We start from the raw sequence: 26,140 nt of genomic DNA on the forward strand, positions 1-26,140 counted from the left end.
TTGTATAGAAGTCAATGTTAGATATTTTCCTTCTTTCTTTTATTACATACCTAATCATTTGCTTCTTCAGAAGCTAACTTTGTGGAAGTAATAACCGACCTATTCAACTAAGTTTTTAAATTCCAAATCAACTGTGGAAATTTACGCTGTGTCAGAGTGTTTGCTTATTATAATCCCTTTTCGGATAAATGTCTTAAAATAAACCATGTATGCCATCTCCAGTTACCATACAAAAATTTACGGTTATCGAAGCAGGATGGATGCTAACATGGAGGCTTAATGGACCGTTTTTATAGTTAAATAAAATTAATTGTCTGGAAGCTTTCAAAGTTAGTATAGGATACTTTGTACCATTCACCTTGTTAATAACTATTTGAATGACACTGATAATACACACATTACGTTTTATTACAAATAATAGTTATTACAATAATGAGAATGGTTTACGTGTGACAATAAAATAACAATACAGTAATACACCATAAAGAATACACAATTATTTGTAGTAAAAGGCTGTTTTGAATGTTTATGTACACCGAGAGCTCTGCCTCTGACAAAAATATAATAAATAAATGTGCACTCTTGCTTTTCTTTAGTTCTATCTTGAAACTACTTTCAATAAACACACCTTCAAAGGCTGTTATGATAAAAAAAAAAAAAAAAAAGTTTTTTTTTTTTCAATAATACTCACCCGTACACTAATTATCATTTGTATAAAACCGTCATGTACAAGTTATGATTAACGAACGCACAACTCTTCTAAAGCACTTTCTATGTAGCAAAATAATCACTGTTTACGAGTGGATTGTTTCTATTTAATAAAATATTCCAAAAAGCTATTAAAAGTTCTCCCTTCACGATATTAAATTATACTTATTGATGAAAACACGCACAACCTTAAACATATCCCAGTAGGGACAATTTTCATACTTTATGCAATGTTCTTGGATGAATTGGAAATAAACACCTTTCTAAAAATCTGTAACAATAACATGCTTTAGTGACAGATCATACATTTTTTATAGATTGGTAGGTTAAACAGTGCTTTCATTAGATGATATTCAAACTTCTACGCCACATGATAACGTTCTACGAATGATCTACTTCGTTAAATAGATCTTTTATTTCAATCTTTAAAGCATAATAATTGATATTTCCTGGAAAGATATGTAAAAAAAAATTATCTTCGAATTTTCATCTCCCACTACTCGGTCTTTATAAGTAAGTGTGTATTTATGAAGAAAAAAAAAAAAGGTAATTTTAAACCACAATAGTTTTTCATGTATCATTTGCTCATTTCCTATCACAATCTCGTATATTATACACATAATAAGATCGTCAGTGTTAGGATGAGTTTTTATTTATTTATTACAGAAGCTTGGAATACTGAATGAAATAACTCACTGTATTACTATAATTAATAAATAACAAACAAAACTTTTTAACTTCCAAACTAGAACAAAAACAGAGGCAACATACAAGACAATTCCAACAAAACCTAGGATCCATACTGGGCAAAACCAAGGTATTTTAATACCATGAAGAAAAACTAGTAAATGCAGTACGCGTCTAAAAACGAACAGATATGAGATGGTTATATTCACGTACCATAAATAAACAATTCATACATCACTAACGTTCTCACTTGATGCATCAAATATGGCAGTTCCCTGTTATTACTCACACACAGGATTACAACGCAACCCAATTCTCTGCCACAGAACCAGTTTAACATAAATTAGAAACAGTTTACATACACTAATTATGCTGTCATTTTTCTGTAATCCCCTGAACCATCTTTTGGAGTCTTTCAAAAATAATTTGAAATTTCTGTCTAATCCAAATATTTTTCTGGATGTGGAGGAGTATAAACTATATTTCATCCTTTCTGACAATTAAAAGTGCCTTAACCACTACTTAGTACTTTAGTAAACTAAAATGGTTTCATATACCACAGTTTAAAACTGGAATAAAGCACGTGTGGTACATTTATAAGCTATGAAACTGAAGAAGTTTTTCGTAAACAATCTTTCTCTTATAGAGAAATGAAAAACATCAATAGTCATTAACCTGTCTTGATAAAACTTTAGATTATCTGCAAGTAAACACTACTAGTTTGAGGAAGGAATTCAAGTCAACAAAAAAACTAAATAAATGCCCTCTTATGAACTTTAAATTTAACACAAACATATTTCTCAAAATCTTAAGTTCCAAATTTTGACCCTTTACAAGTCTATTACAGTGATTTTAATAAATTCCTTCTTAGTACAGGGTTTATCATTGTTGAAGAATTTACCATACAGTTAAAAAAAAAAAAAAAAAGTGTCACTTTTATTCTAAAATTTTGGAAAAAAGAAATTTAAGAAAAACATTAACGTTAATTTGATTCACAGCTAAGACCTTTTGGTATAGCTACTTATTTTAACAAGGTATAGATACTTCAATATAGTAATATTAAGGCCTTACAACAAATTTTTGGTAGTATCAACTCCAAAGGTACACAGACATATCTTCATCCAGAAACAGAACACAGATCTTGGTTGCTTTTCTACAAGCTATAATCATGATAATTGTGGTGTATATAAAATTCTGAGGAAGTACTGAAAACAATGTTATCGAACAATGTATATACAAATAAAATCTACTTGTATCTAGCTTAATTTCTTTTTAACAAGTAATCATGCAAGTTAATTTTGATATCTATTATACCTTTTACTGATACTGAAAAATCAAAGGTTTGGCTAGCTTAGATATGCCTTTTAAAGTAAATACAAATTATTAGGCTTGATATGACATACCATACATCAGTAACAATGCTATATTACAATTCCGAAATTTTTGTTACATTTCTCAGTGTTTTTGGACGTTTTTAAAACATAATTTCTATACTTATGTGATGATGATTATACATTAGAAATGAAGTTCACTTTATAATACACTTAATGGGAAAAACGGTTTAATATGCTATGCTCACACTGAACCTATATGTACAAAGTTGTTTTTTTTCCAAGGGAAGTAATGGAGATTCTTTGGGTATGTTGATAACCACCTCCAAGGTTTTGTACACTCATAAAACAAACCTTATATTTATAACAGTTTCTTTGGAAGTATCAAAGGTATTCTGCATATGTAAAAGACATTTCACAAAAAACTGTTTTCCATAAGGATGTATATTCATTGCATATTGTAAATATAGTGTTAAAGTGTGAAATTGCATTACATTAGGATCAAATTACCTTTGATAAGTTCATGATATAGTATATGAAAGGAGATTTACCACCATACATCAGATTAAACACAACTTTATTAGGTACTTTTGATCAGCAGTTGTTTTGGTCATGTGTAGGGAGTAATAGAGGTATGTTCTTTGATATGATAGACAGAGGGTTGGGTATTCAATACAGTATTATCATAGGTTCAAATCAGGTTTAAAATGTTTAATAGTAATAGTAATAATAGAAAATATTTTGTTTTCAAAAGTATGTTAATACATCCACCATTTTCTATCAGTTTTTCATTTTCTTGAAAACAAAAGGTGATGAAATGAGTGAAGGTAGAAAGTGAAAATTTTTGAATTAATTTTACACAATGTACAATTGTACATAATTACTGTCTGCAACCATAGAATATGTCAGCATCAGCTCTGAATCATTCAAATAAGGAGAAAACAATAATAGTCATGGTGTATATGAACCTGCTATCGTGCACTCTACAGTTTGGTGCCTAAAACTGCATTCCATAGGTTTTACAATCACAGCTTCATTATAGTCACATTTAGACTAACACCTTTTGGGCAAGCATTTATTTACATCTTGTAATTAAGCAAGTTGAGTTTATGGTCCTTTTGATAATATATATATTACTAACTATAATTGATTATCTGAAAACAGGTCCAAACCTGGCACTGTTTAAATGATACACCATACTATATTTTAGGCCAATAAATTGAGATGATTTAGTTACTGATAAATTTATGTCAGTTGCCAATCTAAATATTGGTTTTCAAAAATCAAAACTGAACTTTGTATCATAGAATAGATTTGGCAAACATACTTTCTTTTTATTGGTAATAACTTAATCTTTTAATGATGTTCTACATTCCCATTAATCTAACATAAATATGCCCTCTTAGCTGCTCTACAACAGGCTGTGCACTAGCGCAACAGACATGGAATAAAAGATAAACAGAAGTTTACTAGTTTTGCATGAAAATTCAACATATGTTCATAACTCTTTAATACTAAATCAAAATATGACAACTATAACACAAAAGAATGGAAAAAAGGAAATATGCCACTATGTTAAAACAAATGTACAGAAAGATTCCTTCAATAAAGTTAAACAAAGTAATGAAATCATTATCTGAAATCAATAGTCTTTGTCATGCCATCTTTATCCTTAAATTATGATTCATTAACAGAATTGTAAAAGCTTTTAAAAATATTTTTCGTTTTTTTTTTCTCTTGATTGTGACCTACTTAGAATCTAAATCAAATTCTACAATCTACATAATAAATGTGCTTTTATGTGATAACATAACTCTGTTTTTTTAGAATAAGAGCTATACAGTACGTAAAAACTACCTACAACAGTGGTAGATTTATAATAAACCCATTATCATAATCATACAAGTAAATGACAACATAGATTATCTATTTATATATGTACATATAAATATGTACAACTATTTACATTTATCGCATAGCTAGCTTTTTACTGTATTATCAAAACAATGACGTTTGGCAGGAGGGGCATCATCATGTTTGGATGATTCAGAAGTTGGTTGTCCTCCTCTTTCAAACATGTACTTCAGTTGTGGCATATACGATTCCAAGTCTTTAATAGTTACTAACTTGTCATCAGGTGAGATACTAACCCCATGCTTCATCATCAAGTCCATTTGTAGCCTATAAGGAATAAAAATATTTCAGATACAAAATTCTTTGAAGATCCACTCAAGTTTTAAGCCAGAAAAAAAAGCAAACCATAATAACTACCTTTTACTGTCAGTGATGGTTTTTATTCAGTTCTTACAATCAAAGCTTCTCCATAACAAAAAACAAAATAATCTTTACAACCTAATCAATAATTGCAGTGATAGAATAAATAACATAACAACAAGCATATTTTTGGGTTAAGAAAATAAATATTTCCAGGGTAAAATTAAAACTGCTTTATGAGTTGCTGTTGAGAACTTCCATGCTTCAAGAAACATTTTTAAAATTAAAAGAAACCCAAGACTTTTCAGGTTGTTTAGGGGCAGTGATAAGAATATCAAAATAATTACCAATTAACAGTTTGCATCTGAATAAGAAAAGTCCACTTTCGAAACCAGTCAGGTTACAAGGTTTTATCCATTTCAATCAAGACTTCTTAAACATACACAATTTTCTACCATCATGAAATTAAACACTAGATGTTCCTCATAATACAAGATCACAATACTTATATTTCCATCAGTACAAAATTATTTACTTACCTAATAAATAACCTTTTTTATATTTCTTTTAATACCATAGATGCCTGATTTACCATGAACTCAATCACCAAGTAGAACATATGAAAATCACTTACATCCAGATGTAACCAGATAAGTTGAATATCCTCAGTAATCTTTAGTAATTAGCAGTAGTAAACCTAGCTTTTTTGTCCATTTGTTCCAAAACTCATAGGCCAAGCAACAGGTATCCACCTTTCAGAAGTTACATTCAAATATGTGACTACCACCTGTTTGCATGAAATGACCACATATAGTTCCATTACCTTTTGACCTGATTCGGATGGCCATAAAAATGAGATCACCCTGAACAACATATTGGTCAGTACTTGTGCTTTGCCATGCACCCTATTACAAATTATACGAGTGATTCACTTACATGCAAGATTTTAGACAAGAAGGCAATACTTGTGTGCTTTTTTTGCTAATTTTTAGTCCAATTCAACTGAAAGGGCACTAATTTTAACAAATGCAAAACTTAGGTTTTGAACTGTTTGTGAGAAGCACCTGCAGTGTTATAAATAGGTGTAGATACAGACTAGATTTTGTTTGAAGCCAATAATAACTTACATACACTGCTGGCCAAAGTCTTAAGGCCAATGAACATAAAGAAAAAATATGCATTTTGCATTGTTAAACTCAACCACTTATTCATTTAATAGGGAAAATGTGAACACTATAAAATTAGCCTAAATACTAGCTGGTCAAAAGTTTAAGACCATACCAAAAAAAAGTTCTAAACAGGGTAGGAAATGCCCAACACAAGGTCTCAGTTGCAAGTTGTATGGCCGTCATAGCGAATAACTGCAAACATTGCTTTGGCATAGTCGATATAAGAGTTTGCAGAAGGCTGGCTGAAATGTTATTCCAAGTGAAGATGGCTTCATGAATATCATGCACTGTCTGGAATTGGCATCCATTTCTATAGACTTCCCTTGCCATCCACCCCAAACATTTAAAATGGGGTTCAGTTCGGGCAAACACGCTGGATGGTCCAAAAAAAATCACGTTATTCACCATGAAAAAGTCCTTTGTCCTGCTGGCATTGCAGAATCGTCCTGCTGAAAAATCCAGTCATTTCCACACAAGCAAGGGCCTTCAGTCAATAAGGATGCTCTCTCCAACATGCCAACATAGCCAGCTACCATTTGATGCCTCTATATAACCTGAAGCTCCATTTTTCCCATGGAAGGAGAAAGTATCCCAGATCATGATAGAACCTCCTCCACTGTGTTGTATAGAAAATGTCTCTGATATCCTTATTGTGCCAGTAACAATGAAAGCCATCTAGACCATCCAAGTTAAATTTTTTCTCATCACAGAACAAAACCTTCGTCAACTTTTCTACGTCACATGTTTGGTGCTCTCAGCAAAGTTTAACCGAGCTGTTTTGTGGTGTGGAAGGAGGCATGGCCTTTGAAGACGTTTACGGTTTTTAAAGCCTCTCTCTCATAGATGCCATCTTATTGTTCTTGAGCTACATTCTGCATCCATAAGGGTCTTAATCTGGTTTGACGATCGGATGGTGTCTTGCTGGACAACCTGTCAAATCCTCCTGCTAAACACTGGTGAAATTTTCTTGGGCCGACCACTTGAAATTCTCGTTCCATATCCCTCAGAGTCTTTTAAGAAATTTGCAACAGCAGTTTTACTATGCCCAATCTCACCAGTGATGGCACGTTGAGAGAGACCTTGCTTTTGCAGCTCAACAATTCTACCACGTTCAAACCCTGCCAACTTTTTAGCCTTTGGCATGTTTTTACCAATGTAACACAGGAGATGTCAGTGGGAGATGTTGACAATGCTAATGCTTGAATACAAATGACTAAATTTCGTTACGTGTTTACAATTAATGCTTCGATTCAGTATGGTCTTAAACTTTTGACCAGCCAGTATTTAGGTTAATTTCATAGTGTTCACATTTTCCCTATTAAATGCTAAAAGGTTTTTTTATTTTTATTTTCCCTTTTCTTATTTTCATCTTTCGAAACTCTACTTAATAAAGTGGTTGATTCTAACAATGCAAAATGTATATTTTTTCTTCATGTTCATTGTCTGCAAGATTTTGGCCAGCAGTGTATCTCATCAGGACAAAAACTAAAAGTATATTTTAATCAATTATTACTCGAGTTTGATTTGCAAACTGTAGAGCTATCATTTGCACAAAAATTGTTAATTTTCAAACCAATTCTGGAAAGTGATGTTTTAGTTCATAATTTAAAATAAAATTTTATGAAGATTAATTCACACAAGTTGTAGAACTTAGGTTTATTTTTATCCAAGGCATTGCAGCTCACAGAACAAATGGATGTTGTTTTCTTTTTCAGTTACAAACTTTTAGCTCATAGCTCTATTTCTCAACTGATTTGAGATCTAACTAATTTTGTACTCGGAAAGTTACTCTTTTGACTGATGTAACTGACCACATTAATATAGAGGAAAAAAGGTCTCAGATTACTTTACTTTATCCTTGCCTAAAATAATATCTATAAATTCCACTATAATTTATCAAGCTTAGTAACTAAGCTGTATTTAGGTCTGTAAAAAAAAATAAAAAAAGTGATATTTTGACCAAAGACAACCTCCCTCCTTAGAACCATTGTTTGAAAAAACAAGGTAGCCTTTTAAAAGATTAAAATGGCTGATAAAACTACTAGGGGGACATTCTTAGCTGTCAATTAGTTATTCACATGTCATATATTGAAGTAAGGGTATATAAGGGGACCATTTCCAAAAATGGAAAGAGGTGAACAGGGCCATCAAGTTTGATTCAGCACACAAGATATATTTCAGTAAAACAAAAAGATACAATGTTCTTATTTTATATTCTAGATTATCAATATTGGTAACTTGAGTTCCTCATTCATATGAAACTATAGACTTAGTATTTTGATGTTTCAAACATCTAATCTGAGCCAGTGTTGCATTCAAAATACCACATGACTCACTAAAATCTATATTTAGGGGTTTTCTTTTAATATTTGTTTTTAAATTAAACAAATTAGTTAATGTATATTAAAATTTGAATTATAATCTACAATTTGATACCAAACAAAAACAGTAGTTCAATAAAATCATGAATGCAAGTCAACAAACACGATGAAATGACCTTTGACAATAGGGTTAATCTGTTTAGCATCCAAGATGCATATTTTTGCATTGCTAAAACCAATCAGCCAAACAAAAATAAACCACACATCTAAACTACATTAAAAAGCAAAGACAGAAAATGTTTTCATCATGTTTCTCTTATTTCGTGGTAATAATTAGCTCCAATTTTTTTCACATAGCTTTACACACAAAAAAAAGTGCACATGAATATAAATGTATTGAACAAGCTTTATTTCCTACCTACACACAGACCTGATTTTAATAATCACACTCAATCAACCTCATATCTGTCAAATACTAGAAGTTGTCTGCAGTAACTATTTTTATATAGTGATAGTTCAAGAAATCCTGTGGCCATGTTATCATTTATTACGACTTAATATTATGTTTTACTTTCTTTTTGTATGTGTAAAATACTGTTATATTATTATTGTAATTTGCTGTATCATTCAAGTTTGCATTTTTTACTAATTTTTCTAAGTATTTCAATGCTCCAAAGATTTTTTTGTTAGTTTATTTTTTCAATCTTTCTCATTCTTTTGAAAAAAAAACCACTGCTTAAAGTTAACTGTCCTCATCAAGCTATTTATTTCTTTATTTACTTATGCAGACAACTTTTATTTAGAGATTACTCTTACTTCAAAGAGTAGGTATGTATTAAAGTGAAACATCTTTGCAAAAAAAATGGACCAGCTAAGGAATATTTTATCACACAAGTATGTCTAACTTTTCCCAGTAAATAGTTTTATATATCGACTTGTAGATTGATTTGTATATCATGACAATGAAATGATTGAAGTATTTTTAAACTTTTTTTTTCAAATCAATTAAGTTGTAAAAAGGGAGGGGGTAGAAATTAGTTTCACTGGCTTTGCCACTAAATATTACAGAATTCAATGGAAAATACAGTTCATACAATTTTCCGTACTGCAATAATAATAATAATAACCAGAATTTTTGAAATAATGAACTTTTTTCACCTTATTAATACCTTCATCATCAAGAACTGTAGATGAAACTTCTCAAAACCACCTTGCATAATTACACAAATTATAAAAACAAAATTGTTATCAATTACAATATACTTACAAAAAAACTCACCTGTTATACTCATACAATGTTACTCCCAAAACATTCTGTAGGACAAACTGACATGATGTTGCAGAGAGACTTGGGAAAAGTTGATGTACCATTTCAGATACACTTGTTGCTAAGTTTTTGTCATTTTGGTAAAGATCCAAGTTAACCACTGGTAGCTGTCTTCCTTCGATGTGAATTTTTTTATACGAAAAGGGTGAAACATCTGTAGAATGTGTTGTGTGAAGGATGTCTGCATCACGAGATATTCCACAAGATTCCGACATTACTGGTTCATTTGTATGACTACTAGAAGTTGCTCTCATTACTGGTGACGGTGGAGGGCTGCATAGATCAATTACCAGTCCAGCTGCATTGCTTGTTGCTCTGTTCTGTTGATGTGTCAGAAGTAATGGAGATGAAATGCTTGGATGTGTTGGAGTAGATTGAGGGGGTGTTGGATAATGTGGAGGAGGCATACTTGAACCATACGAAGTGGGACTTCTCAAATTCTTTAATTCTGCTTCTGAATGACTGTTCAAAGAATCACTTTCAGTCAAGCTGGAAAGTACCATGTTGCTAGCAGCTTCTGACACAGAAGAAAGTGGAGATGTCTGAAGAGCATGGCGTAAAGCACTGTTCGATACACTTGCATTTCTTACAGAGTGACTACCTCTCAAAGAATTTCCTCCCCCATTTAATTGGCAGTTGACATCAAGAATCAAAGGAGGTGGTTCTGGTAGACTATCCTGTTGTCTTTGATGCAATTCTGGTAAACTGTCCTGATGTCTCTGATGAAATGCAGAAGAATGGCTTCCTGGTTTCACTAAGTTTCCAAACATATTTTGCTGAACAAGACTGGCTGTGACTGGTTGTGGTGAGAAAACCTGATGTCCTCCTAGCTGGTGACTATGCAAGTTCAGCAACACTTGTGAATTGTTTACTGGGTAAGTACCTGATGAACCATTTAGAGATGGATACATTGGTCTTTCATGACTCGAAGAACTGGATAACGATGGTGAATCTAAGTGATTCATTAAACTTCCAGGAGGGGGAACAAGGTAGCCACTTGCTGGTACAGCTGGTACATGCCCCCTTAATATACTAGTAGTTGGAATTGGTTGTCCTCTGTTATCAACAACCTGAAAGCCATCATGTATAGCACCATTGACTTTTGGAGAAGTTGCTTGTCCCACTGGTGCACCATGATGTCCTATGTAAAAAGGTGATAAAAGTCTATTTTCTTCTAAACTTTCTTTAGCGCTATTCGAAGTCTGCACCTGCAACTGTTGAATTTCTTGTTGTTCAACATATTTGTTTACTGTCTGCCTCGTAACCTGATCAGGAAACACAGACACATTCCAAATTCTTTGAATACAATCTGGGGAATGAGAAGGAGACATGTGTCCATTGTTTATATGAAGTAATGGTGTTTTGGGCCACCATTCCTGTATCACTGGTACCTGACCAGATGAAAAAAATAACTTATCCACACTAACTAGATAGGTTCCTCTCTTTAACTTGGTCTTGTTAAGCTGAGCAACATGACACAAAAAATACAAATAAGCTAGGTCCCAGTCATTTACATTTCTTGAAGCATCAGCTAATACACCATTTGGTAACATAGTAAATGGAACATACTTTGATCCACTTTTATCAATGTAGGGTAAAACAATATTATTCATCATTATCAAGCCACATTTCTTAGCCAAAAGCCTGTCACCAGACACAGGAAATAGCTTACTACGACAAGTCTCAAGGAACTCATGAAAACATAATATTTCAGATAAACAAACAACAACATCTTTAGATGTAAAAGTCTTTTGTCCAAACTGGAAAGCACAATGAAATCCATTTATTTCATTAAGAAGTCTGGCTTCATTTTCTGTTATAAAGTAACTTTTGATATTTGTACAAGTGAAAACTACCCATGGCAAAATGCGTGAATACTTGCTCACTACCTTTGCTTCAACCATTCTCACAGCAATAAATTTATCCTGTCCTCGTAAAATGAAGGGCAAATGAACACCTCCAATTGTTGTCCACCCAAAAATTCCTTGGATGCTCGAGATATCTATAGGAGGTGACACAAGTTCTTTATTTTCTATCTGCACTTGTGCATGAACATTCTTCGTAGCTTTCAACTGTTGATCTGTAGAATTCTGAGGATTTTTTGAACTAGGAAGGTAAGAAGGTGGCAAGGACATCTGATGGTTTGAAAAACATTTGTTGTTCTTACTCTCATTTGCAGAGTTAAAGGAAACATCTGGTTTCTCTTTTTTTACTACAGCTTCTGCATTCTCTTGATTCCCTAATAAGGAACTTCCAGATTCTACCTGAGTATCTGCCATTCTATCACATTAAAATAAACATAGCAGTTACTAATCCCAATGACACAAGGCAGACTCTTCACAAGTTTAAAGAAAAAAGTAACCCAACTTGCACAACTTTCTTCCATAGAGGAATAAAGTATCTTCTAGACGTTAAAATAAATAAGATTAGATGATGATTTTCCTCCATGCTTAAACTTAACACCTGAAAAAGAAAAAAAATACATAAATTATTTTCCTTTTTCTAAAAAGTAATATTTATAACCACTCCACAATTATTGTTGATAAAAGTCACATTTCAAATAGCTTTGTGTTACTTATATATGTCAAAGTTTGAGTCTGTTTTGTTTCACTATACAGTAACTTAAATTAATTTACGTATGTGAATAATGTAGGGACATTTCATCAAACTCTGTATTCAACATTATACAGCAGACCAACTGCTTAATGTGTCTTTGAGTTAAAGATTTTTAATATACACTTGCAATTAAAATATTGGTTAGTTTAAATGCTGTACTGATTTGGTTCACTATTTTATATATATTATACACACACACACACACAATCTGTATAACAAATATATGCACTAAAAGTGTCAGTGGTTTTCAAACAATATGAACAAAGTAAGTGCTTTTATGATATACACAATACATTTATTGCAGTATACAACTATATATTCCAACTCAATCACTTTGCTATATTTGCCCAGTTAAATTATCATAAAAAAACTGAAATAAAGCATGCTACCATTTTTGGTTTTTATAAAACAAAAATATCTTCTCACTTATACAGAATGTTTTACATAATACTAACATATATAAAACTCAATGTAATTGTGAAATTTAGTTTTATGGATAATTCTCTTCAAGGCTTTTATACCAAACAGTTTCATGTAAACATTTTTCTTTTAAATAAGACAAAGTAAACTATGTTACAGTGATTTAACTCTGTAATGATCAACTTCAAAACCAACAAACTAGCTCTCTAATGGTATCAGTGAAATTGCAACCACTTTACAGATTTGGGGAGTACACAAACCAAAGATGTCATTGAACTAAAGAATATAAACAATGAAAATCATAACCACACACTTGTACATTTATAAGATGTGACGTATGAATATATATCCAGGTCTTTTCTTTTTCTGCAAAATTACATTTGCAAATCTTTCTTATTGACTTCATTAAATAAGTAATAATCTATTTCTGAAACTGATGTTTCATGACTTGTCATGAACAAAATAAATAACTGTGAAGGTTCTTTTTTGCTAAATGATTTCTTGTTTGATTTGGTAAACCAAATCTACACGTGGTCAGTGAAAACTTAATATATCGTATAATGACTGCATGAAGATTAGTTTTTAAAAAATTCGTGATGATAGGTCACAGCAGAAATGTCCAAATGATAATTATAAACATCAGTTAAATTACGGGGAAAGCAACTAGCCAGGAGCACCCACTGTCAACTTATGGGCTATTCTTTTACCAAAGAATAGAACTGACTGTAATATTATAATGGGCATACAGATAAAGAGGCAAATATCTCTGATGACATCAGGTAATGAAGCTATGACCCTCAACTAAGGAGGCAACCATTCTAACTATCAGGCCACAGTAACCTTGAGTAATTATCAATTCAAAATTAGGTACAGAAATGGAGAGCTTTTATAGTTTTGCCATAACTTAAGGCCAAGAAAAAAAAAAAAGTATAACACCCTCTCAAGGCTGAATGTATTTGGTAGCAATGGAAAATGAACCCATAACCTTTGAATCATAATAAATCACACACAAAATGATACTAACAGATTTGCAACAAATAACAAAATTAGTACACTGATATTGCATTAATAGTTACAAGTATCAGTTTTAGACACACACACATACATGCATTTTCTTCTGTACTGTATTGTAAATTGAAGAATGTTATAAGAAACATTCTATTGCTGGTTTTGTATGTACACAAATTACAATAAAGCCTTAATAATGAAAAATAAATATGTAATAAGGATAGAGATGCATCATATCAGCATTTTACAGATTCAAATTAATGACCAAATTTTATACCCACAAAAATCTCATTTTCTTCTAATCATAACAATTAAAAAGGCAGGTGTTATGTTTTGTCATCCTTTCACAAAGTGAAGACACAACTAAAGTACTTCGTTTCCCAGATGTAGCTGTGTATGTTCTGTTCACCACCAGATGCTTTATAACCTTCTTACCATTCTGTTTTCATAAAATTATTAATCAATACCAAGAACTAAACACATACATAACTTATGTTAGCCTGTACCTAATAACAATGTTGTATGTCTGTTATGTTTGCTATTTTACTAATTTATAATCAATATAATAAAGTAACATTTATTGTCATTAACAAAAATTCAATACCTTTGTAAGATTAGTCTCATGAAAACTTGCAAGGTAAAACCTACACAGCAATATTAACCATATTTGCAGTTTGTTGCAAGCTTTGAAACATTAGGGAAATGATACAATTTCAGATACAACAGTTTAGAACTAAAAAAGTAATTTAAACCTTGGTTGTGGTACATAAAGATGTCTGCCATATTAAACAAAGGGTAGTTTGAATCTGACCTAACCAAAACAAACTGAAAGTATGAAGATTAGTCTTGTTAGAATAACCGATTACTTCTTTTGTTACAGATAGATCAAAGAACAAACATCATGACACTTTAAATTATTTTCAAAATTCAATTAAAGAGCTATGTTATTAACATATGTTAATAAAATTGGTACCAAGACAGTTTAAAATTCAAATTTTAATATATGTTTTAATTTCTTAATTCAAAAGAAAATATTACAAACAAAATGCTAAATATTCTTTTTGTTTCTCCACATGACATTCTTGTCTCACTGGTCAGTTTATATTTCATTAAACCTACCACATAACGTCGGACCTTGACAAACTAAAATATAAAATACGAGGCCTGTTAAAAAAATACGCGGACTGACGTCATAAAACAAAATGTACTTTATTCAGAAGTTACAAGTCTGGGACCCCTTCAAAGTACTCTCCTCCCCAACGCACACACTTATCCCAATGGTGTATCCACTTGTTGAAACAAAATGTACTTTATTCAATCTCTGGAATTGTCTCAAATTACAGGTCTGGGACCCAAGGAGCAAGGTCAGGTGAGTAGGGGTGGGGAAGAACACTGATTGAGTAAAACTCTTCCTCCAACGTGGTGCATCTTCAATTTTTTTGGTCAAAATCTCGTAGCAAGATCCAACTGATATCCCACACTCTTCAGCAAGCTCTCTGACAGTCAGACGCGTCGATTTGCCCGCACCAGGGTTATCCCAATGGTGTATCCTTACTTGTTGAAACAGTCCTGCTTCATAGCAACATCACCGCTTAGCAAAATTTCAGTTTTTCCAAGTTTAATACAAAATTTCAGAGCAAGTCCAGGTCATTCATTCTGAAATCCGCCAAACGAAAAAAATCGCATTTGCCTTAATCTAATACAAAATGAAGATATCTGCAATCGGAAATTGTCTCAAATCTTCTCAAATCTTCTTCCTTTCAAGGGTCTTTTGTGTTTGGGGAACAAGAAAAAATCGCAAGGAGCAAGGTCAGGTGAGTAGGGGGGTGGGGAAAACACTGATTGAGTGTTTGGCCAAAAACTCACGAGTTCTGAGGGCTGAATTTTGCAACAACGTGGTGCATCTTCAATTTTTCGGTCAAAATCTCGTAACAAGATCCAACTGATATCCCACACTCTTCAGCAAGCTCTCTGACAGTCAGGCGTCGATTTGCCCGCACCAGGGTGTTGATTTTGTCGGCGTGTGGGTCGTCAGTTGGCGTGGAAGGACGTCCAGGGCGCTCATCATCTTCAATGGACTGTCGACCATCCTTAAAACGTTCATGCCACTTGAAACATGCCGTACGCTTCATAGCAACATCACCGTAAGCCGTGTTAAGCATAGCAAAAATTTCAGTCGCAAATTTTCCAAGTTTAACACAAAATTTCAGAGCAAGTCGTTGCTCCTTCAGGTCATTCATTCTGAAATCCGTCAAACGAAAAAATCGCACTTCACTTAAAACCACGTAGCTAATACACAAATGAAGATATCTGCAATCGGGAAATGGCATCGTAATCAGCTGATCTGTGCGAACCTAGCGACACCAAGCGGATTCCCCTGAAACCAACTGGAGCTGCGCAATTCAAACAGTCCGCGTATTTTTTGAACAGACCATGTAAGAACCTCACACCTTTTTGATTTGTTGAAGTATCAACATATTTAGCAAACTTACCACATTAATGCCTCTTACTATTCCATTGTTTTAAAACCTTTTGTCTACTCACACTCAAACTTTTCTTAGTCCTATGACAAAAGCACCATTTTTAAATTCCTTTCTGCACCTGTCACCGAGTTACATTCAAATTAATTATACTATTTTACCATCAAGGTATTTTCACAAATTTATCAAGTACATTATAGTTCAAAGCATTAGATTATCTCCATTTTGTTCCCTTATTTAAAAAAAAACACTGAAAGCAATAATGAAATTTTGCTGGTTTGTGTCAAGTGATGCACAGTTGAATAGCTTGAATCATAAGGAGATAATTATGTAAATGAAGTTCTAGACCAGAATATAGCTCTTAAACATATTGTTTAAAGTACTTTTGCAGTTGAAATGACTTAAGTTTTGCCAACCCAGACAGGTACCAAGTCCACCTTCTATAGTTTAAAACCAAGCTTTAGAAGTTACATGTTCATGTTTATTGTCACAAAAAAAAGAGCTCATTTTACATTATAATCCAAAAATAGGTACTTTGAAATTGGTGCAAAGATGCCCTTGGATTTATGCAACTGCTTATACCATTATAGGCTACTTTGTTCATGAGAGCTCCTCAGTTGTTTCTTACCAAATTAAAAAAACATGATAGTGTATCATGCAGTCGAAACAGCTTATATGACACACTGTGCATTATCAACAGAAACAACAGTTTAGTAAATTCGTGTTCTATAGCTCAGACTGTGGTAATCCAAAGAGTCAGATATTCTAACAGGATATGCTCTACTGGACCCTTACTTGACATACCAAATTTCATGGCAATCAAATAATAAATACACGAGATATAAAATCTTCAATTTTGATTGAATTTCTTTGTATGTTTGTACCAAAAATATAGAATTTATTTGAAAGAAAAGCTTACCTTTTATGGATTTTTTTCAAATCTGGTACATTGACATATCTTTAAAACCTACAGTATGATGTCCAATTTAATCTAAATACAAGCAACATGTGCAAAGTTATCAAAAGAAACTGCTTAGTTTTGACCAAAATTTTGTGCACACATACAAAAATACACGTCAGTTATTGATCTAAAATTTTTTACCACAGCTTGACCTAACAGTACAAAGAAACCATTTGTAGTTTGTCATTCACATTAAAGGTGACTGATTCAGAGTATTAGAATTGTAGGGTGAAATTACATGTAGATGGTTAATATTTATTATTACTTCCAATGTTAAAACACAGTTGCTAAATTTTAGAAAATCCTCCTAATTAGAGAGCATTTAGTGTGAAATGATGTTACCTTAAGCAATCACTAACTAATAATGCTCAATAGAGCTGTACAGAGTGCATGTGGGTGATGACAAGAAACTGTTAATCTAGATTACATGGTGCTACAAAAATGAAAATTAACACAATTTCAAAAAGGAAAACTACCACCCTATATTCATATATTTTAAAGAATCTGTTAGTTCTTTAAAGTATAGGTCTGTTCCAAATAATGGGGTTGCAGCCCTGAGGCTACTACTGGTTACTATTGAGTGTCACTCTTACTTTCTGGATTTATTGGTGTATATTGACAAAAAAAGTCATCATATCTAATCAAAAACGTCTTGGTTGTGAAAAAAGGTATGGCCAAAATAAACTGAATTTACAACTTAAAGAAATGAAGTCAAAAATGGTGGCCAAACTGTTTGTGTTTTTTTGCATTTTGAATTTTGCACAAAGCTACTTGAGGGCTATCTGTGCTAGCCATCCCTAATTTAGCAGTGTAAGACTAGAGGGAAGGCAACTAGTCATCACCACCCACTGCCAACTCTTGGGCTACTCTTTTACCAACGAATAGTGGGATTGACCGTCACATTATAACGCCCCCACAGCTAAAAGGGCGAGCAAATTTGGCGTGACAGGGATGCGAACCCGCGTCCCTCAGATTACGAGTCACACGCCTTAACACGCTTGGCCATGCCGAGCCTAGTGGCCAGACTAGTATATTGGTTTACCTACTATTTTATTGCACTGTACAATTATGATAATAGCTAGTGTTAGTGATATGGTAAAGAAGATAGAAAATAAAATATAAATAGTTACCTTCAAACAACTTTTCACATTCATTTAGGTAGTTCTGGAGATTGTGCAAGTGAAATATGAAAACTGTAAGATAATAAATAGTATTTTTATACTCAAAATAAAAATTGCATTGTAGGTAAAGCATTTACAGTCTGAATGAAATAAAACTAGATTAAATAACAAATCTTTATTAAAAAAAGTAGAAAAATAATTTTTTTCTCAAAATTCTTAAAGTTTTGAGCAATTTTATCCACTCCTTTTATTTTTGAAACAAAAATATAGCAAGAACCACTTCACATGCTGCACTTCATTGTAATTAGTAGAAAGAGCTCATTCCAAGCTCTATAAATCTGATAGTCGTGTGTAATAGGCTTAAAGGGGAAAGCCGATGTTTTACTGAAAGTGTTGAAGCCTGTTTACAAAGTCAGTGCTATGATCATAAATGAGACATTTTGAAACCCACTTAAGTTATTTATAAAACCACATAGATACTTTGATTTTATGTGCAGAGTATATTTATTTGATAATTGAGATTTTGTAAAATGTATCTTTCAAACCTACAAATACAAATATATATGGACTATCACCATGTTTGTTTTAGTTTTTAAATTAATTAAGCTCTTGACTTGGTTACCTAAGCCTTCTTTAGGTGTGAATTGTTTAATAAACAACAGGACCTACAGGAAAAATATGAATTGCAAGTTACCTAGTAATAATGAAAACAAGAACAAGTTGCTTTATAAAAATAAGTCTGAAGTCTAATAAACTAAATTAAAAATTAATGTTACAAGGTAGAAAAGCATAGCAAGCAATATTATAATTGTGGTTCATTATTGTAGAAGATAAATCAACAGTAAAAATAAATATATTAGGATCAACAACAACAAAATAATAATAAAATTAGGTTATTTTAATAACTGGTGAAGGGATACTACATGATTTTTGGCTAACCATAATCATGGACTACTACTGCAATGACTTTGGCTTTTTTCTCTCTTTTTGATATCATAGTCCTTTGCAATAATTTTTATGTTATTTAGATCTATGTTGTGCTTTTCCTCTCTAGCATGTAATTCAACAGATGTTGTTTATAGTGAAGCTAGTAAAGCAAGTGCAATGTCTCTTTGATGTTTTTCCATCCTGATGTTAATAGGATGTTTGGTTTCTCTGATGTATCCTTTTTGCATACACATGATATATTGTAGACAACATTGTTTTCCTTTTATGTTGGATATTGTGACATAACCTGAATTAAGATATTGCATATTTCAGTCTGCCTTGGCTATTATTATTAGAAAATGTATTACATCATAATAAAAAACAGGAGATGACTGGTTACCTGTCTAGAACCTACACATATTTTCCTTTCACTTGTTCTTAATGACAGCTTGAGTTGAAAGTAGAAAGGCTTCATGAAACTCTAAAAACCAAAAAGTTCACTCTAATACATATTAAATGAAAACTTAGGGATAATTCACATTAATACATGCAATATAACTACATTCCAAGATGTCTAACATCTAGGACATCATGAATAGACTCAGTTATCGATTCATAAAACGTTTCAAAATTTACAATTCTTAGTTACACACATACTTCACAGTTTGTGTTAACTCAGTATTACACTATTCTAATTTTAAATCTTAAACCTTAATGTTATAGATATTTGAAACATCTAATAAAGTAACACTGTAGCCTTACCTTAACCTAAATATATTCTTCAAAACTAGAAATACTAAAGGGATATTTTTGTTATTTCAAAAAGAAATATATGTAATAACGTTACAAGCTCAGAGTATGTGATGTTACACCAAAATGGCAATAAAAGTTGTGCACTTTGAAAACGGAGGAAAACATCGGATTTTTCGCCAAAACGTATGCGTGTCCAATAAATTTGTTTGAGAGATCTGCATGTTCTGCAAGTGCAACATGTGCAAAATCCCTATAAATGTGACGGGTTCTCGGTTTCCATAGCTCAGTGTTAAGCCACTGACACGCAACACAGTTACGCCAAGACTGACTGAAGCACAACACAACAACGCCATTGATCACTTGGAAGCAGGCAAATCTTGATCAGATGTTTCCAGAGCTGTGAATGTCCACTCAAGCACCATCACAAGGCTACGAAATCTTCACCAACAACATGGATCAACTCGTGACCGTCCACGATCTGGCAGACCTCGTGTGACCGCGCCCGCACAAGATCGCAACATCAGGTTATGTCACCTTCGGGATAGGACCACCACTGCGACAGCCACTGCCTCAACCATACCAGGGCTATGTAGGATTTCCGATCAGACCGTACGCAACTGTCGATGAGATTCTTAGGCCCCATGTCCAACTCATCATGGTGAACATCAACGACGTTTTTCACACAGCCCGACTCACCACTGTCTTCTTGAGACACCACAACATCAATGTTCTTCCCTGGCCCTCCAGATCACCAGATTTAAACCCCATCAAACATCTTTGGGACGAGTTGGACCGACATCTGCGACGGCGACAACCTCAACTGCAGACTCTACCTCAGCTTGCAGCAGCTTTGCAGGCTGAGTGGACAGCCATTCCACAGGATGTGATTCATCATCTCATCCCTTCCATGGGCAGGAGATTCCAAGCAGTTATTGATGCTCACGGGGGGGGCATACTCATTATTGACGTTAAACTTCACCTAGTGAGCATGGACTTCTCCTTTGCAGACTTTGGATGTTCAGCAGTGAATGTGCAAAGTTTCACACGTCATACAGAACTACCCGGAATAAACTTGTTAACAATTTGTCTCATATTTTGCCTTTTGCATTTCTTTTTTTGAAGAGTATATTTATCAAGGCATTATTTCCAGACAGAATACCAGAGCCAATCAACGTGAAAATGAGAGCCTGTGCAAACTCTGTATTTGGCACCCCTGCCCCCATAAAACTGTCATGAACTGCTAATTGCAAAGTTGATTTTAATACCTCTTGAAGCAATCACTCTGTGTAGGGATGTACGTCCCCCAAAGCAAAGGCCAGGTATATAATATTTCATTATTCTGATTGATTTTAACATCTTCATAGATGCCAAACAAAGAACTATTCAATCCAGTTATTCATTTCTAAAACAAAATCTAAATTAAAGGTTCACATAACACATACAGTCTAATTAAAATAATGATGATGGACATGTTTCAGCAATTAATATTTGAAGGGATTGAGAATGTGGTAGCTGTTGTTTATGGGATTCAGTTTAAAAATACATATTTCATACAATGGTGTGCACTTCAAAATTCAATCGTAAAATATACTGTTTCTACAACTTCATTCAATGATCATACTTAATCCCTGATTACCTGTTAATTTATTGAATACTCAGCATTGTGCAATGTATGCTATCTGGTCATTTAGGTCACTCCTCGTCCTTTCCAAAGTAAGCTATAAAATAAAAGATTAAGTGAAGCATTTACATTTGTTATAACTGTCCAACAAATGTTCAGATAAATTCATTACTAAACACTCACACTGTATGAAACATATTGTATACTTTTTCCCTCATACACAATCTCAAAAAAGAGAGAACACTTGAGTTGGAGGGGGCAATACATGTAAACATTAAGCAATTATCAGCTGAGGCAATTGTGTTGGTCCACAAGCTGGGCAAATTTGTTTAAAATATCCATAAGTTTAATAACAAACTAAGTGGAAATACAATAGAAGGATGTTGAAAGTCTTGAATAAAGAATAGAAGTTATTTTGAGAGAAATACATTCCCTCCCCCCAAAAAAAATGTACATGAACAAAATTTCAACACAATTCATCTATTTAATATTTGCATAAATGCTCATCAGAATCCAAAGATGTAAAGAATGAAGGAGGTTCCTTGTTGATTTGTTAGATTCATAATTTTTTCATTTCACAGAAGATAAAAAGAATGAGTACAAAAAGTGGCAATTTTCATTTTAAGACTCATTCACTGAACTCAAAGGTTCCTCATACAATATTTTTCATCTTAGAAGATGTATGCTTACCAAAACTGACAATTTTAATTTTGAGACATGTTGATAACTTGCTCTGATCAAAAGTTAACACTAATATACACACTAAAAAGTTTATACAAGCTAAATACACAGTGGTGAGAAATCACCTACAACATGATCAAAGAGTAAAAATTTAAATGGTGTAAAAAAAATCTAATATTCTGTATGTCACTTCTATGAACAGAATGCACAGTGAAAAATATGTCAATTTTGAATTACAAAATTACAACAGTAGGCAGACAAACATTTTATCCTCATGCAACTATTCACCTATAAGAGATGTATATAATATTTAATAACTGCCAGAGAAATTCATAAAGCAATTACAAAACAGTTTGCCATCTTCGAATTTGTTACATGTTGAAAATAATTAAGCTTATTATAGTTACATTATCTGCTTGAAAATATTTATACCACTGAAGTGTCTATTTTATAAAAATATACAAAAGCTTAGATTTCTATGTTTTATGTCATTAGGTGAATAAAGTACACAACTGTGTCACTTACTCTTTAAACTGCTTGTCATCTCAGAATCTGAGCTCCACAGAATCTTGATTTTGGTTTGCTATTTGAGAGAGGTCAGTATGCTCTTTTCAACAGATTTAACTTTCAAACATGCAACTTTATCAAAGTACAATCTAGAAAAAAAGTTTCCAAAATTTAAAGCTCTTAATGTACTTTCAACCTTTTCAATTTATCACTTCTGAAACTGACCCAACCTCAACAATTTTGATTGCTAAAATGAAATCATTTCAAATTTTTCCATGTAATGGGATAAGATGAGAGCAAGTTTCAATAATAAGTTTCATTTATTAACTAATTAATCTCTTGTGAGGCACCTAACAACCACATGCTTTCTTAGAAGTGAAAATACATAATAATATCAATTACAAATATTCTGGTTTCAATTTAAGATTTTGAAAGAATACATTTTGTTTTAGCTAGCATGACTTCCATTTAAACAACACTCAGTAACACTACCAAAGTCATACATGCTGTCCACAACCAAAGCCTACAAGATCCAACAAAAGTAAAGTCTTCAAGATTCTTTCTTTCATTAAATTGAACTGCAGATGAAAATTAAAATCTGTTTAATACAGTCATATACACTGAGCATTAACTTTCTTTCTTAAAACCTAAATCCTCTTTCATTGTTCACCATGACTTTGCTTATCTTCTCTGATAAAAGTCACTAACTTTTAAAAAACATTTTAAACTTTATTATGTTCCTAATCTAACCTGCTTGCAAAAAGTAAAGAAAATGAATTTTAATAAATAGTGTTAAAAACTAGATGTATATAATATAGTTTATTTCATTTTAACTCTATGTGATCCGCCCCACGCTAGTACAGCGGTATGTCTCCGGATTTACAACGCTAAAATCAGGGGTTCGATTCCCCTCGGTGGGCTGAGCAGATAGCCCGATGTGGCTTTGCTATAAGAAAAACACACACACTCTATGTGATCCTATTACAATTTCTGAGATATATAACCTCTCATGTGTTTAAAATGAGTACATTTTCAAAAGTACATTGTACTAAGGTTTCTCAACTCATGTAAATGAGGGTACTATAATATAGACTCTTTAACAAACCCTAATTCTAGGTTTCTCAATATTCAGATTTGTTACGCTTTTATTTGCCCTATTACTCAGAATCATTTAAGCAGAATGGGTGGTGAACCAATCAAACTACATGCACAAATATATATATACGACTCTGTGTGTGTGTGTGTGTGTGTGTGTGTGTGTGTGTGCGTGCACGCGCGATTGTACAGTTAACTACAGAATATTAGATTTCTATTATGTCTTGACAACCTAGATATTTTAAGTTTCCTGTTTTGGTGATTTAAGGATGTCATATTTGTGCAAGTTACAAGACAGACCTTATTAAAAAAGTAGAAGAATATCATAACACCCAAAAATGTGAATAAATTTGAAAACATTCACAAACATAAATTAAACTAAGACAAGTAGAAAAATATTTCTCTTACTCTGAACATTGTGATAATGACAAATGATTCCTTGCAAAGATAGATGAAATACTAATAAAAACAAGTTTTCTTTTCTTCTAAGTAATCATATTTTTTGATTAACATCTTTTGTTTTTAATCATGTTCAGTATTAACTAATATTTGTTAAAATCTGGTAATTTAATAATTAAACTCAAAGACCTGTATAGCTCCTCTTATTTACAAGAATTATTGTTGAAGATAGTCATGTTTTGTACAATACTTTTCTTCACTATGATAATACAAGTATTTGTAATTACACTGCAATGTTTATATTACTACTGTTATGCTTGCAACTAATGTCATATTAATGATACTGCAATTACAAGTTTAATCATAAAAGCAAACTATTTAAAATAGGTCTGTAGCACTTATTACATTATTTTCTCTACTAATTGGAAAACACCAGTATTCAAAAGGTCACAATATTTAGCCTTATATTATTAATAACATTACAATAGTCTGGTGAACATGTTACATGACATTTATAAACTATTCATACTAATTTCCAATCAGAGCAAAGTATCTACTTGGAGTTAAATCAAAACTAAAAAAAAATCAAACCAGATACGTGTACCTATCTAAAATAGACAAGAAAACGTTAGGTATCATCTTCATGGTGAAAATAAAGAAGGTATTATTTCTTCTGTTTTTTCACCATAAGCTAATAAAGATCATATCCAAAGCTTTCTTAATTACCTTAATTTACAACACCTCTGTATACACATCACTCATGAAATCGAGACCAACAAATACGTAATTTCTAAATTATATACTTTTCTCACGTTCAGCAATAGTATAAAAATTAGAACGCATTGTTGCACCAGTTACATAACTCTGGTATTAGTATTACCGATAATTTCGGTCGTAAACAAAGATAGTTGTTCTACTTTTGCTTTTATTTTTAAACCTCATAAGCATGCTAGGCATTATTTTTTCATTTGTATCACTATAATTAGTATCCCTGCACTTAATTACAAGCGAAATAACAGGATGTTACGACAAAACTACAGAAACGACACATTGTATGTTTACATATAATGTTATATTGTGTATCTAAACACATCTACACACCTAAATTATAATAAGGCCAACGTTAGGCTTAGCAAAAACTACACCTACTTCAACAATAACACTACTCATACTGTAACTCGTAATTGCAACGTAATATTCCACAAAGTACATGACACATTAACTTTTAAAATAGTAAACAGTGAAAATACATGTAAGCACACTGAAAGCAGAAGATATATATTCAATAATAGGCCCAGCTTTAAATCACTGACACTGTTAAAATTTAAATTTGTTAAAGCATACTCTTAAGTCCACGTTGAATGACGTCACAAAAGGGACTGTTGGCAAGATTTATCTGACCTTGGCTGCAGTACACTTATACTGACGGATGTGTCTTGTTAATCGGTTTTATAAAGTCTTCTTTGAAAGATTCGTTGACTTACTGCATGCGAAAGATAACAAACAGTAATACACTAATTATCTTCTTTGTTACATTTTACAGCAAGAACTTAACCAAACAGCCCTTATGAACTATCATTCACAATACACCACTCGGTTACTTACCGCGTTCTTTTCCTAAAATTGCTATGGAAGCGGACTGGTAAAGTCCATGTAAGCACGCGGGGTGTTCCAGATGGTGTGCTTGTTTAGATAAACACCACTTTGACCTCAACCATTTACTATAAGGGGTGTGGGTTGTCAGTTTCAAAATTGTTTTCGATATATAACGTTTTAGTAATGTGAATTTCCCGA

The 26,140-nt window shown here is 32.6% G+C and overlaps 1 protein-coding gene across 13 annotated transcripts; it reads right to left on the reverse strand.

The window, feature by feature from the left end:
- Positions 1-390: 390 nt before the first annotated feature.
- Positions 391-26,044, reverse strand: LOC143253951 (uncharacterized). Of its 13 annotated transcripts, XM_076508597.1 has the most exons (9): positions 25,952-26,004; positions 25,691-25,829; positions 22,871-22,928; positions 21,680-21,761; positions 19,691-19,771; positions 18,373-18,435; positions 14,083-14,240; positions 9,710-12,220; positions 391-4,907 (listed from the first exon to the last, which is right to left on the reverse strand). In XM_076508597.1, exons 8-9 carry the CDS (start codon positions 12,034-12,036, stop codon positions 4,706-4,708), a joined length of 2,529 nt encoding a protein of 842 aa, XP_076364712.1. In that variant the 5' UTR covers positions 12,037-12,220; positions 14,083-14,240; positions 18,373-18,435; positions 19,691-19,771; positions 21,680-21,761; positions 22,871-22,928; positions 25,691-25,829; positions 25,952-26,004; the 3' UTR covers positions 391-4,705. The 13 variants fall into 13 exon arrangements, with proteins under 13 accessions (XP_076364712.1, XP_076364715.1, XP_076364714.1 ...); XM_076508600.1 differs by lacking the exon at positions 25,691-25,829 and having other exon boundaries at positions 25,952-26,044; XM_076508599.1 differs by lacking the exon at positions 25,691-25,829 and having other exon boundaries at positions 22,871-23,001; positions 25,952-26,019.
- Between the last annotated feature and the right edge of the window lie 96 nt (positions 26,045-26,140).

Source organism: Tachypleus tridentatus, chromosome 6 (assembly GCF_004210375.1).
Source record: "Tachypleus tridentatus isolate NWPU-2018 chromosome 6, ASM421037v1, whole genome shotgun sequence".
NCBI classification, from domain to species: domain Eukaryota; kingdom Metazoa; phylum Arthropoda; class Merostomata; order Xiphosura; family Limulidae; genus Tachypleus; species Tachypleus tridentatus.

Bases quoted from the DNA above. Each gene is read 5' to 3' on its own strand.
- LOC143253951 (XM_076508602.1), bottom strand. From the start codon at position 12,036: ATGGCAGATACTCAGGTAGAATCTGGAAGTTCCTTATTAGGGAATCAA. The intron at 4,908-9,709 runs GTGAGTTTTTTT...TATTCCTTATAG, and splicing joins ACATTGTATGAGTATAACAG to GCTACAAATGGACTTGATGA.